The sequence below is a fragment of the Ictalurus punctatus genome, chromosome 8, assembly GCF_001660625.3.
Source record: "Ictalurus punctatus breed USDA103 chromosome 8, Coco_2.0, whole genome shotgun sequence".
Lineage (NCBI taxonomy): Eukaryota > Metazoa > Chordata > Actinopteri > Siluriformes > Ictaluridae > Ictalurus > Ictalurus punctatus.
Genome location: NC_030423.2, coordinates 15062618 through 15078967, shown reverse-complemented (window position 1 = coordinate 15078967; position 16350 = coordinate 15062618). Strand labels below are relative to the sequence as shown.

At 36.7% G+C, this 16350-nt stretch overlaps 1 protein-coding gene across 1 annotated transcript; it reads left to right on the top strand.

The window, feature by feature from the left end:
- The first annotated feature begins 671 nt into the window (after window positions 1-671).
- On the top strand, window positions 672-10010 carry slc26a2 (solute carrier family 26 member 2). Its single transcript, XM_017475076.3, has 4 exons — window positions 672-832; window positions 4501-5105; window positions 6852-7591; window positions 8126-10010. The coding sequence occupies exons 2-4, from the start codon at window positions 4521-4523 to the stop codon at window positions 8865-8867; spliced, it is 2067 nt and encodes a 688-aa protein (XP_017330565.1). The 5' UTR covers window positions 672-832; window positions 4501-4520; the 3' UTR covers window positions 8868-10010.
- Window positions 10011-16350: the final 6340 nt, after the last annotated feature.

Here is a 16350-nt window from a genome sequence, read left to right as displayed (position 1 = left end):
ATACCATTTGAAACTCTCTGCCTTACTGTCTGTCATATAGTGTAGTAGAGCTACTACTACTACTACTACTACTACTACTACTATTACTACTACTACCACTACTACTACTACTACTACTACTACTACTAATAATAATAATAATAATAATAATAATAATAATAATAATAATAATAATCATAATAATAATAATAATAATAATAATAATAAAACTACTACTATTAGTAGTAGTAGTAGTAGTAGTAGTAGTAGTAGTAGTAGTAACAACAATAATAATAAAACTACTACTACTATTACTAGTAGTAGTAGTAGTAGTAGTAACAATATTATTATTGTTGTTGTTGTTGTGGTTATTGTTATTACTATTACTACTAATAATAACAATAATAGTAGTAGTAGTGACAGCAAAAACAAAACAACAACCATCATCATCATCATCATCTCTGCAAGTGATCACGTTTCCTGAGTAAAACGCTTTTTAATGGAAGTAGTATTTGTAAACCCCATACTACTGTACTAAATAGCATGACTAAAAGTTTGGCTTGTTCGCTATACGGGTGTGTAGCGCACTCTTTCCACTCACAGTAGGCAGAAAAAATACTAGTTAGAAAGATAGTATGCTATTTCAGAGTTTACTACTCAACATCCGGGTTATATATCTATTCACGTGACATTTAGCCACGTGACAGCGGTGTTTCGCGATGGCTTCACATCTCGTCGGTGAACTCTGTCGTTATTACACCGTTTAGAAGTGTCACTGGGTTGTAGTCGTGAAAGATGAAGTACATTATCCGCTGGACATGATAAGATATGAGTAGTATGTAAATTTTACGGGGTAAGTAACAGATTAAACTTTATGTTTGTGCTTTGTATGAAGTGTTGTGAGTCCGGTAAGGTACACGTAACCTGCAGTTACACGTTGCAAACTTCTGATCAATGGCCCATTTATATACACTGCTGGCGTGGCACTTCTTAAAAGACAAGTAGTTAAAAAAAAGTTATTAAAGTTATTATATTGAAGAAAAATAAGTAGAGTGTTGATGTTATATATATCTTTGAAACTTAGATTAAATGAACATTACTGTTGATAGTAGTTACTTGGAGAAGTTTATACTTTAAAAGTAATATACAGAGTTAAAGAAAGAGCTTACGTAATGCATCTTTAAGAGTAAATTAAAACTTGTGACATACTGCATACTGCATATTGTGCACTACTTAGAATGAGCCATAATACACTACATAGTGCCACTTGGGAGTTTTCTTATGTAAGAATTTGGGTAGCTACTGCTGCTGAGTTGAAAGTGTTTTCTTTTTAATTCATTAATTCTTTGCTTGTATCATTCACTCAAACCAATAAATGGTTTCAGACTAAATTGGTTTCATAACTAAATAATTTTCAGATTTAGTTATATTCATGAACTGATTTATACTTGAGTGCAAATCCCTAACTGTGAACTAATTCCTTGGCCGGATTGTCCAATGGATATTTTGGGCAGGGGCCCATGCGCACTTTCGGGCATAAGCGAGGGTAAGAAGAAATTTTATGTCTTTTCTTTTCTTTTCCTTTTTTTTTTTTACATTGCCGAAAACAGAGGGTAATGTCAGGTTGGACCACACAAGATTAAAAAAGACGTGCACTATTTAGCATCTACAGTGGTGTAGTCTGTAAGGACTGTGGCACCTGAACGAAGCTTTTGACCCGTTCGACCCGAGTTGAAATCTGCCTTTTGCCAAACTCACTCTTCTCCCTTTTCCATCACATATCAGATCAGAAAGGCATTTATTTTTAATAAAAATGAAGAAAACATTTGACAAGGGGAAATAAAGTGCCTAACGACTGTTTAATAATAAAGTGTTTATCGGTTAGAGGTGTAGGGAGGGCTTTATTGTCCCAATAAGGTGGCATCCATTTAATAATTTTCATAAATATAGTCATTTACAGTCTATTACTGCATCATGTTGATGTACAACAATACTCAGGTGCAAATAGTATCTGCCACTATTTATATGTATCAATAGTATCTAACAACTATTTGCACTTATTGCAAATAACTGCTACTTTTATATAGTGTAAATAGAATATACCGCTATTTTCACTTAGTGTAAACAGCCGCTGCCTTCAAATAATGACACCATGTATAGCCAATAAAAAGCACGCTGATATTGTTTTAATCTAAACAGAATGATATAATTGGTCAAACGCAAGTGTGGAAAGCCCACGCTGTCTTTTTATAACCCAGCGCTGAATGGAGCAGACTGCGTGAGACATTGTTCCCAGGGGCCTCTGAATTCTTAATCCAGGCCTGACTATATCCTACATTTAGCCTACAAGAGACACATGACTTTCAATTTAGTAGCAAGCAAAACTGGATAAATATTACAGTTAATGGAATACTGTAGCACTCCTATAGAAAGTATGCTGTAACAGATATATACAGATATGCAGGATTAAAATTCTCCCTCCAATGTTATCTGATTGACTTAGAAAAAGACACTTGTCCCTAAAAGGAAAGATCCCTAAAACAGTCGATGTCCTGATTTCACACATTCAAAAACTAAGCGTCAACTCCAGAGCTTTAGATCCGATTTCATATAGCAAAATGACACGGCAAGCAAAATGAATTTAGCATCCTAGAATTTCAATGAGACAGCCAGTGGATATTGTCCTTTATTTTGTATTTGATTGATCACAATTGAACAAATCGGTGTCTGATAACTGCTGGGAATATTGTATCGCAGTTAGGGAACTGTTTTTGATTAATTTAATTAATTCTTCATAGTTATGACTCGTGTACTTGTTAGTTGTTTGAAATAGAAGGCTTATATAGGCCTATGCAGGAACTTATGCCTACTCAGCACAGACCTCTGATATGGACACCCTCATAAATACTATCCATTTGTGATGATGTAGTGAAAGTTTAGATCAGGGTCAAGGGCAGAATCTTGTGATCTATGATCTATGGAATTATATATATATATATATATATATATATATATATATATATATATATATATATATATAAATATACTACATATTTTGATTATATACTACATTCCTAAATGAATGATAAAAGCTCACTTTCACTGCACCGCGTGGTTTCTGTTACTCGCTGCCTTTAGACATATTATTGTACTTGTGTTTACTTTTGATCATAATGTTTTAAATAGACATTACAGATCTTACTCGCACTCCCACTCTCTACACTGCGTGTGATCAGCAACGCGGCCTCGTTACTAACACATCACTTCCGTTATAATAAACGACAGAATTTACACTGCAAGCGCGCAAATACAGCATATAATCACAATAAACTTAAATGGAACTAAACCTTTTAAGCAGCTTGCACCAGTTTCCCCTGCCCCTTACACACAGTGGAGCATTTTGGATATAAACATGTTTGTGCTCGTGCAGCACTGTTTAATCTCTGCTTTAATCACTGCTTTAGAGGACTTTCTTCCTCAGTCATGTGATTATTTCGCCTCCGTCTAATGGAGACTGAGGTCATGTTGGGAATAAAAGGTAACGCTGACAGAAAGTAAACTGAAGAAAGCCATTGTCTGTGACTGGGGTGTCTGCTAATGCTAGCGTGCGTATGACGTCAAGCGCCGTCAGCTATACAGTGGCTTATACTTCCGGTTAGTAAAAAAAACGCTAGTGATGTAATTTGAGATGATATTACCTTTCTAAAATCCACACACTAGACACTAGTGCATAGTGTAAGTGTAGAGTACTTCATTTGGGAAACAACTTTAGTATCTACTCTCCGAAGCGTGTTTTCGGAACAGAAGTAACGTAATGAGTAAGTCTCCCCCGGGCCGCGCGCAGACCAACTAATCGATAATGAGATTCGTTGACAACGATTTTCATAATCAGTTATTATCGATTTTATCAATTAGTTGTTGCAGCTCTAATCAACATGATGGTATGCATTGTGCTGCTGCCACATGATTGCCTCATTGCATGAGAAAATTGCATGAAGGGGCAGTGTGTTCCTATTAAAGTGGTCAGTGAGTGTATATTCTCTGACTGTGATGCATATTTTTAATCTGTTAAATTGCTGTGGGGTTTTATTTGTACTTGTACCTAACGCCTTTCAAGTATCTGAAATACTTTAGAAGCTGGATTTTTTTGAAGGGGCTATTTTACATGTTACATTTTTTTAATTATGTGCAAGTCAGAATGAGTCACAGAAACAAAAATCTCCAAAGGAAAGAAAATCGACTGTTTCAGGCTTTGCAAAATCATTGTACGTCATTTTTTGAGATAAAGCCTTATTGATAAATTTGGTGCCATGTAGCAAATATTGACTGTCCCTGCCTGCCATGTTGAAACCCTGGATCTTGATAAAATTCTTTGCTTAACATCGAAAAGGCCATATCACATATCCCACAGTTTCTGACGCACAGCAAGATGATTTGTCATTCTGATATTTAATATTCACATGCCACACAGCACTGTTTGTGATAGCACTATTAAAACTCATCTGTGTGTTTTCCTCTAAGGGAGAGCTCTGGGTCATTACATGATGTCAGGTGTTGAGGCGGCCCAGGTTGCAGGAGAAGGTGAATCTAAGAATGAACTTCAGACTCCATTCATCCTAGAGGAATGTGAGAGGAAGGACCAGTCTTTGAGGGTGTTGCTGAGTCAAAAACTGAAAAAGCAATGTGTCTGCAGCCCAGCTCGAGCAAAAGCCCTGCTCCTAGATTCTGTACCCATCTTAAAATGGCTGCCAAAATATCAGGTCAAAGACTGGCTCCTGGGTGACATGATGTCAGGCCTTATTGTGGGCATCCTGCTGGTTCCCCAGTCCATCGCCTACTCGCTGCTGGCAGGACAGGATCCCATCTATGGGCTCTACACGTCGTTCTTCTCCAGCATTATCTACACTCTTCTTGGCACATCCAGGCATATTTCGGTGGGTATCTTCGGGGTGCTGTGCTTGTTGGTGGGCCAGGTGGTGGACAGGGAGCTCACATTGGCTGGATATCCCACCGATCAGTCAGGAAACATCACCAGCCTGGAGAACAACACAATTCCACAATGTGACCGTAGCTGCTACGCCATCATCATAGGGGCCACTGTGACCTTCACAGCAGGAGTGTACCAGGTAGGTGTCTGCTTAGATCAGGTCCCCCAACAAATGCCAAACATGGGGAGTGAGGTTGGTGGTGATGTATGTCAGATATACTATGGATTAATTTGGTTCTTCCAACAGAAAGACTTGATTAGTATAACAAGATTGAGATGTCAAAATATGTTGACTGGAAAGACCAGATATATCAGACAGACTTAAAACCATTATAAGACAACAACTGGCTGATGAAAATGGTGCAAAATGAGAGGCCACCTTATGATTTTCATTATTTAATTCTCACAATGTAGTAATATGTGTGCCCATTATAGTTTAATGTGGAAATAAATTAAAAGAAACATAATAAATTAAGCCATTTGCTATTTCTCTCAGAGTCATCTAATTAATAGAACTGTGCTATAATAAAAATTTTGTTCTCTCCTCTAATGCCATTGTGATGGTAATGTATCTCATTATGGCTCTGTAAGAAATGGAAAAAAAAAACTATGCAAAGAAGAGACTAATAAACTCTGTGTATTAACACTGAGCTCTAACATGTTTGTTCAGTTTATCCATTAAACAAGAACACAAATTTACCACATGGCAAGCACAATTACATTAATCTAAATACTTTCAGTAGTAGAAACAAGAGAATAACGAAGCTATTCCTGTGCATCTACTGCAAATGATCAGGATTTTATATGTCATGGCCACATTCTACGTCATGATTACGTGTCTAGATGAGTCAGCTAATCTTATTTACACTGAGTAAGCCTGCTCCTGAACAGGTTGGAGATTACAGGCCTGTTGGAACAGGTCCAACAACATCCTTTGTAAACTGAAAAATCCGGAATCTTGTCAAATTGGCAACAATTCAGTCCCATTAACAAGGTAATCCACAGCCAAAGAATGTGCTACTGAAGCTAATATTCAGTATACAGTAACATGAAACTAAATAACTTAAAGTAACAACTAAACTATAAAGATCGAATGTACAGTAAACAATAAATGCAGATAATAGTTTACAATAGATAGTAGAGAATAAGCTCTATAATATACAGTAAACTATGTAATATACAATATACACGAAATACTAAACTGTACACATCAAATAGCTACAATACACGGTAGTATTCTTGTTGATGTAAGCTTTTTGAATATCCCTGAGTAGCATTGATATGTAAAGTGACTTGTGCATATGGAATACATTATGTCCTTTGCACCTCTGAGAAATCTGTGAACCAATTGATGCATGTTAAGTTTTAAACAAATATATATATATATATATATATATATATATATATATATATATATATATATATATATATATATATATATATGTGTGTGTGTGTGTGTGTATATATATATATATAAATATATATATATATATATATATATAAATATATATATATAATTTTTGTAGTTTTTCTTTCTCTGGATGTTGGACGAGAGAAGTAAAAAAAACAAAAATCAACAGCCTGCTGAACCTGTTGTCCTCCAGGCAAATGTGATTGATATCCCAGATATCTAATGTATTTATCCTGTTCGAATTGTTCACCCCATGTGATAATGATTAAGAAATCATGTATTGTGTGACCCTTTGAAGTCAAAGAACACATTTTAATTCTAATCTGCTTCATTGATGGAACAAGTTATTATTCTCTTATAAAATTATAACTCCAAATTGCTGTAAAAACCAGCAATCTCGTAATTGACCCAAAACTCCATCTATATTTGATCTCAAAAAACATTCCAAATCCTGAGTGTTTAATTCTCTTCCAGGTATTAATGGGTCTCCTCCAGGTTGGCTTTGTCTCCGTCTTCCTTTCTGACTCTCTCCTAAGTGGCTTTGCCACTGGTGCCTCTCTCACCATTCTCACCTCACAGCTGAAGTACCTGCTGGGCCTGAAACTACCTCGTGCCCAAGGTTGGGGCTCATTAATCAAAACCTGGATCAGGCTCTTCAAGAACCTAGGCCAAACCAACATGTGTGACCTCATCACCAGCATCCTCTGCCTGCTCGTTCTGGTCCCTGCCAAGGAGCTGAACGACTTCTTTAAATCCAGACTCAAGGCACCAATTCCCTTTGAGCTGTTCGTGGTTATCATTGCCACACTGGCTTCCCATTTTGGTCATTTTCAGGAGAAGTATGGATCCGAGGTGTCTGGGGCCATTCCCACAGGCTTCATGCCTCCACAGCTCCCAGCCTGGGATCTCATACCCAACATAGCGCTTGATGCCTTCTCAATAGCCATTGTGGGCTTCGCCATCACTGTGTCTCTGTCTGAAATGTTTGCTCAGAAACATGGCTACATGGTGGATGCCAATCAGGAGATGTACGCCATCGGATTCTGCAATATCTTTCCATCATTTTTTCACTGCTTCACCACTAGTGCCGCCCTGACCAAGACCCTGGTGAAGGAGTCCACTGGCTGCCAGACTCAGCTCTCAAGCCTGGTAACTGCTCTCGTGCTACTGCTGGTGCTACTTGTCATCGCGCCTCTCTTCTACTCACTACAGAAGTAAGTGTATAGTGTAATGCAATGTAATCTCAGTCCTACAGAGAAGAAAAGTTGTTCATTCAAGTGACGGAGTTTGAAACTGAAGGAAGTGTGATAAGTGACCTCCAAAATGCCGGGTGTCCTTCATCTACGAACACACCAACACCAAAACAAATAGATATAACTTGTATAACAGCAGAACATGTACATACAGAGGAGATATGAAACATAAAACACAAAACAGATACAGAATTAAGTTATACATACTATAAACATCTCTAAGTATGAATTGCACAGATAAGTGTTAGGGGTGTAATGGTACACAAAATTCCAATTCAGTATGATACAGTGTCTCAATACAGTGCAATTTTTATATTGCAAAAATAAACTTGTGACTTAGGTTGGTTTAAATTCAACTGATTAAAACAATCAACATTATAAAAATACAATAATTGAAACTTAATGACGCATTGTTTGCATAGTGTTTGTGTGATCCATTCAGACTCTTTAAATAAGAGTTTCAGCATCCTTAAATGTCTCCTTCCTTGTTTTCAGATGTGTGCTAGCCGTTATCATTGTGGTGAACCTGCGTGGTGCTTTGCGGAAGTTCCGAGATGTTCCACAAATGTGGCGTGTGAACCGCATAGACGCTGCCGTCTGGCTGGTGACCATGGCCACATCAGCACTGGTAAACACTGAGCTGGGCCTGCTGGTAGGCGTGCTGGTGTCTGCATTCTGCGTGCTAGGCCGCACCCAGTGTGCCCAGGCAATTGAGCTGGGCCAGGCAGGGCATCGTGACCTCTTCAAGGACATGGAATCGTATAAAAACCTCCACAAGCATCCCGGGGTGGCTGTGTTTCGCTATGAAGCTCCCATCTACTACGCCAACCAGGCTCTGTTTAAGAAGTTTCTGTATCGCAGCGTAGGTCTAGACCCGCAGAAAGAGAAAGCCAGGCTCAAGAAGCTGGAAAAGAAGCAGAAGAAGATGAAGGAAGATGCTGAAGTGCCCACCAGCGGTTTTCTCCCTTCTTTTCACACACTGATCCTCGACTGCAGCGCTGTGTTATTTGTGGATACTGCCGGAGTTAGCGCTCTGAAGGAGATGTATAAGGATTACAAGGAGTTTGCCGTGCACTTGTTATTAGCCCAGTGCAGCCCGTCAGTGATCGAATCGCTGCGCAGAGGTGGCTATTATGACCCTGAGAGTACTGAGATCATTTTTCACTCTCTTGGTGATGCTGTCCGTTATGCCCAAAGCTGTCAGTCACAGAATGGTGACTGTGAGACTCCTTGCTGATGAAATGCTACAAGTTTACTACACTGTGCAGGTAACCCGATGTGCCTTACTGGAATATTCTAAACAGATTATTTTTCTATTGCCTAAATTAATTTTAAATAAAGGAAGGAATTTATCTGGATGCCTGTTTGTATTCAGCACTTATTTGTTATATGTAAAAACTGGAAAAAAAAATTAAGAAGTAGTATGGCCATTACAAAGATGAAGTGTCATTGCTGTTGCAAACTTCATTACAGATTGTTATGTCACTTGTATTGTCTGGGTTTTTACGAGTACAAAAGCAATTGTATGGTTCATCCAATGTGATGTCATAGAGGTTTGGTCTTCATTTTGCTGGTCAAAGAAAATTAAGAAAAGAAAATGTCACTGGTCTCAAAAATAAAACTTTTTCTGTACATGTTTGCAAAGCTATTAATTATATTTTCTCAGCTCAGTCTTACCAAATAGTGTAAACATTTAAAGACAATTCATTGTATTTAGACATTTATGATGATTTCCTGTTATTTTTAATGAGATGCTGACAAGTTGGGGGTTTTTTTGAGCAGACTATTGTTATATTTCTGATAGTGACACTGTGTATTTTATTTGACTGTATTTATGACACTGATCAAGTTCCAGCCTATTATGTGTAAATCTGAAGCATATTGTGTGCACACACAGTAATGAGTTACCAACCCAAACAGGATGTAGTTTAGTGTGATTTAGCTCTTTTTTTTTTTTTTTTGCCAAAGCAGACAAAAATCTTTACTGAGCTTCTCCCTGTGAGGGAGATTATTCCTTGTTAATCTGATTATGTTACATTGAGTGTAACTACTGCATAACTGCTATGCACAATCAGGATGTTCAGAAAGTCAGTAGTTGTAGCTTTGTGTTCTATATATTTGTTCTGTAGAAATATATAAATATTTATCAATGAACACCAAGATGCTGTTTGATTAATTCTGCTTTTTTTCTTTATATTTATAGAGGGATCTTTATTCATTCATTCTTTATTCAATTCTAATGTTTAACACTAGAAAGTATTGTTAAATGTTTTGGCTAACATGAGTGTTCTCACGGTATAATGTAGTCTTTTAACATACTTTCGTTTGTTACATTTATTTTACACAAAATTAACTGTTTTAAAATAAAATGTTTACAGGATATTTGTCTCCTCAATTTCTTGCCTTTAAATAGTTCTGGGTTAAGAAAGGATAGTATAATATGGTAAGATTTGAAAATTCCTCACTGCGTATTCACCGATCAGCAATAACATTAAAAGCACTGACAGGTGAAGTGAATAAAATTGATTATCTTGTTACAATGGCACCTCTGAAGCGGTGGGATATATTAGGCTGCAAGTTCTCAAAGTTGATGTGTTGAAACCAGGAAAAATGGGCAAGCGTAATGATCGTAATGATGGAAACTCAAGTCTGCGACTTGGACTCGAGTCACACTTAAGTCACAAAAAACGACTTGCGACTTGACATGGAGTCATGAACAACTCACTTGAGACTTGACTTGGACTTGAAGACAGAGACTCATGAAAAAACACGAGTCATTTTGGTTTGGCTTTCCCAATTAGGTTCTCTCTTTACTACCCCACAAGACAGTATCAAATACCACATTTTTCTATTCATTCCTCATTCATTCCCTATAAATATGTGCTGCAGCAGCAAATATCACAATTCATCTCGAAACACACCAAGCCATCATTATATACACACGCGTGATGCGTCTGAAGGTGCGTGTTTATCACCCATTGGAAAAGTGCTGCTGTATAAATGAACAACAAACAATAACAATATAGCCAAATCTTACCTTGTGATAATCTTCTTGTCATTTAATTTGAAAAGCAATCAATTCATCCAAAGGGAAGCTGCGGTGTTACACAGCTGTCAGGGGCTTGCTTGCTGTCCATTTTCAAGAAGTACAAATGTTTCCATGTCCTTTTCAGCCCCCCCCAAGTATTAGCTACCATACGCATGTAATATCCAAGTTTACCAAGTTAAATTGCATCTACACACATTACTGCTGGCGCTCACTGGAAGACTACCTTACCCATCATTGCTTGAGAACTACAGCGAACTACGGCAACTCGAATAGCTCCAAATATACAGAATGTTGGTATTTTGCACTAAATGGCAAAAAAGTTATATCTTGTCTGAATTATCTATGAATTTTCTGTTTTCTTGTAATTATAGGGAGAACTTTTAGATCATGTAGTAGTTTGAAAGTAATAGTTTTTTTTATTGTGTATAAAAATTTAATTAATGATTTAAATAAAACCTTGTCATTGACATTCTGTAGAAGTAATCAGTTTTTTCAAAATTGATTTGGCCTCGGACACTGTTAATTACAATAACTAGCTGAAAGAACTATTGCTAAAAAGTGAACAAAGACTTGGACTCCACCTTAAAGACTTGAGACTTCACTATGGACTTGATTTGGCCTCCACTTCAAATTCAATTCAATTCAATTAAATTTTATTTGTATAGCAATTTTAACAATGGACATTGTCTCAAAGCAGCTTTACAGAAATATATAAACACAGGATACAGATTTTAAGTGTGTGAATTTATCCCTATTGAGTAAGCTGGTGGCGATGGTGGTGAGGAAAAAGACTCAGAAGGGAACCCATCCTCATCTGGGCAACAACGGATAGTGTGAAAATAAAAGAAAGTTCATTATGGTTTTTACATGAAGTCTGTTTGTTGAACTAGTCCACTGTTCATCAAAGGAGACTTCAAAGACTTGAGACGTGACTTCAGGGACCCTGGACCTCAGGGACTTGTGAATATGTCTAGATCTGAGCGACTTTGACAAGGGATTGACAAATTGTGATTGCTAGATGACTGGATCAGAGCATCTCCAAAACGGCAGGTCTCATGGAGTGTTTCTGGTATGTAGTGGTTAGTACCTACCAAAATGATCCAAAGAAGGACTACAGGTGAACCAGAAACAGGGTCATGGGTGCACAAGGCTCATTGATGTGGGTTGGAAGTGAAGGCTAGCCTGTCTGATCCGGTCCCACAGAAAAGCTACTATAACACATATTGCTGAAAAAGTATTATGATAGAAAGGTGTCAGAACACAGTGCATCACAGCTTGCTGTGTATGAGGCGGCATAGCCACAGACTGGTCTGAGTGCCCATGCTGACTCCTGTCCACCTACAATGGGCACGTGAGCATTAGAACTGGACCATTGAGCAATGGAAGAAGGTGGCTGATGAATCATGTTTTCTTTTACATCATGTGGATGGAGGGTGCATGCGTCACTTACCTGTCGGTGGTTTTAATGGTATAGCTGATTAGTGTATAAGTCAGTACGTTTACATGGACAACAATAATCCAATATTAACCTGATTAAGACGATACTCTGATTAAGAAACTACCATGTAAACAGCAATTTTTAATGACCTTAATCCGACTAAAGTCATACTCGAAGTAAACACAAATCGAATTAAGACATGTGGAGTACTCCTGTTTTAGTCGCATTATGGACGTGTATTACAGACATGTACACACCTTAATCACATTATGAACATCGTGTGAGAGTTTTCACCGCATTTTGCGACAGGACACGATCACACATGGCAGTTTTACATTTTACGGCGAAGAAGAGAGTTCGCCTGCGTCCCAAACCGCATATTTGCCTACTATAGGCCTGTAGTGGGGAAAAATACATGTATCTCGGCTACTATATAAACAGTAACTACACGATTTGAGACACAGCCCACGGCTTCAAGCAGTTGTCTATTAGCACGTATAGCATAACAAATAATTAATTGCACTTAAAGCGTTCGTAAAAAAATAAATAAAAACAGCAAACTGTATACGGTACCATACGAAGACGAACTGTATGTTGATATGTGAAATTCTGGAGGGACGTCGGACGGCGTGGCGCGGTGACGCAATGATGCGGGCTGTTAATCTAATTATGTTCTATAACATGTAAAACGGGAACATGAAAGGAGTTTTCTAAAAGCGATTCATGTAAACACCTTAATCACATTATTATCTTATTTAGAGTAAGGTTAATAATTAGATTACTGCTGTCCATGTAAACGTAGTCACTGACTAGAGGCCCTTGCCAATTACTAAGATTCAGGTTGTGGACTATTAGCAAATTATTGTCATTCATTCGTATAATTCCAACAATTATTAATTTTTCACTATTTAGCTGTCTTATTATTTTAGGGATCTAGTAAATTGCATATATAAAAGGGTAATTTTTGTGATTTTTAGGTTATTTATTATTTAGTACAGTTTTTTACCTTCAAATCAAACTTGCCCAGGAGTAACCATGAAACACTGCAGAAGTATCCACAGCTCAGCATTGAACCTGTAACCACTGACCATGAAGTATTAACACAATCCATTATCCCAAACCTTCGGTTTTTATTATTCCATATATGTCAGTTTGAGCAGCTGAATTGCACTGAAACACTTAAGTCATCCAATTTATTCATCCTGGTCAGAGTTGCGCGAGCCAGCTAAAGTTTAACTAGCTTACCCTATGGATTAATTAAATAAGCAACGTTTACCTGTTTTACTAATACATAGAAGTCTTTAAGCAAAGAAATATGACAGTACAAATCAGTAAAAATATGTACAAATACTAAACAATAAGAATGCAAAATATGTATGCTTTTTTAAAAGTTGCACACAAATTAAGAATGGGCACAAAGTTTATATGCATACTTTAAAAAAATAAGTATGCATACTAGAATTTTAAGTATGCATGCCAACATTTAAATATACATACTTAAAAATAAGTTTTGCAAAATAAATATACTCGCAAAATCCAATGGTTTTTTATTTCAAAACATTTGATCTATGTCTGTAAGTCTCAGGGGTAAAAGTAATATTTAGGACATGGGGAAGCTCTACTTCTTTTATGGCTGCCAAGAATGTGGGGAACAGTACTGTTAACTGCATGTTTAAATAAATGCATATTTTCACACTGATATCATGGAAATGTGATTTAAAACTATTTCATTGCACATGTTTCTGTTCCAAGAAGTTAATCCAAAAACTAGTTATTGGTTAGGTTCATTGATCAAACCTTAATTGTTTACAATTCCTTATATGTCAGTTGTGGCATCAGAATCATGCTAAAGTAATTCATTCAATCATATACATATTTGTCCTGGTCAGAGTCATGGTAGTCTCACAGGTCAGACTTTTAGCTAAACCATTAAGTGGCATGTTTTCAAAAGGTGGGAGAAAATGAGAGAATCTGTAGGAAAAAAAAACACAGGCCCAGGAAGAACCGTGAAACTCTGAAAAAGTAACCACAGATCAAAAACCCTTGGAACACGAGCTCCTAACACTACCCATTATGCCAACTCACCACTGCATCAGGTGCAAGCTAAAGTTTAACTAGCTTACCATATGAATTAATTAACTAAGCAATGTTTACCTAATTTACTGATACATAGAAGTCTTTAAGGAAAGACTTGTGAAAGTACAAATCAGTAAAAAAAAATATGTACAAATACTAAACAATAAGTATGCTAAATATGTATGCATCTTAAAAGGTTGTACACAAATTAAGAATGGACACAAAGTTTATATGCATTTAAAAAAATTAGTATGCATACTAGAATTTTATATATGCATGCTAAAATTTAAATATACATACTTAAAAATCAGTTTGTAAAATAAATATAGTATATTTTTCTTCGACTGTGTTGTAAACTATATAGTAATTAAATATGAATGAACACGGCCCTACATTATACAGTAATTCAGCTCAGTGCCTGAAGGTGCAACACCCTAACCTCACCACCAGAGTGCAGCATTGTCATAATTAGAACAAACATATTCGCATTGCAACCAGATGGTTTCTAACTAATGGAACTAATGATATTTGTGGTAAAAATTGTATGAGAACTGTCAAAGCATCCTGCAGTTTTATGATCTTGTTGACAGGTAATTCTGTTTGGAAACCCTGATGGAAAAAGTGTCATCGTGAAGTTTGGCTTCAGTTGAGCTGGTACTTTGGCTGGGCTTCATAATGCCATTAAACTGTCAGACCAGATTGTCTTCTGTCAAGGAAAAGACAAATGTATTCTGCCTCATTTGCAAGGCTGAGACACTGTATGTGTCCAAAGAGTTCATTGTCTCAATGACATTAGCAGGAGTTTGCTGATGTAAGCAGCCTCTTCTTGCCTCCTTTCAATCCAGTTAAATGGGTATGCAATTAATTAATTCAGTTTTTCTATCAATGTGTCAGGATCATGCAGATAAATGTTACTGTTTCACTAGGGCTACAGACAGTCAGGGATTAAACTAGAGAATGTACAGTATTACTGTTTTGTCTTTTATTATTTTATCTGAAAGAATTACTGTGTGACCAAGCTTCCAACGAGTCAAATTTGAAAACACTTGCAATGATTGACAGATAATCTGATGTTACATATGTGTTACTCCCATATAATGTGCAATGTGCCTAAATCAGGGGTTCTCAAACCCAGCCAGGTACCCCTTTAAGTCTAAAACTCTCAAATAAATACCACAGTACATCAGTAGATATTTATTTTACATAAACACATAATACAACTGTTTAAATGTTAGCATCATTATTAAACTGTGCACAGTAACATTCTGGCATTTTGTTGAAACCATAGTGCTTTTTCATCCACTTATTATTATTATTATTCCTGAACTTCAAGTTGACATTTTTTACAGGGCAACTTGATATTGAGTTATGGAGGTTTGGATTAAACCCATTCAATTCAAGTGGCCAGTCAAGCAGGCTAATAACTAAAAGAACTCATTATAGATATAAGACAGTTGATAATGGTGGATTGTGATTTCCTGTAAAACAATATTTTAGAAATCATGCTTCACAAATCCCACTTACCTAAATAAATTAAAGTGGAAAAAGATCACATTTAATACAAGCCTAAACAATGTCCCAAGGACTCTATCTATCTATCTATCTATCTATCTATCTATCTATCTATCTATTTTTCTATCTATCTATCAGTATAAGTGGGTGCTTGAGCAGCAGGTGAGACTACAACTTTAAGCATTTTTAACTGCTGAAGCACATATTTTCCATATAAAATATAACAAAACAAAAAAAACAACCTAACTGCGGAGACAAAAAAGGGTGATTTACAAGAGTCCTCATCAACCCCCCCTTGTTGACTGCAGCTTTTTAATTGTAATTGGACAATTTTATAATTAATTATATAATGGGTTAGCTAATTTCTGGTCATCAGTTGTTAGAATCCAGTGAAACCCACTCTCCTTTGTGAGTGAGAGCACTCATGATAGTACAATTCATTCTTATGTAAACTTCTCATTGCTTCCAATCAGTGTTCTGAAAAGAAGAGGAGACAAAAAAAAAACAAAAAACAACAACAAAAAAACCCACCATTTTCCGAATGGTCTTAAGGTACAGTATGTGGCTAAACCATTCATTTAATGATGTTTTTCTAATCACTGTTTCGCTTGATCTTACTTTCCCTCCACCATCTTCTAATCCCAA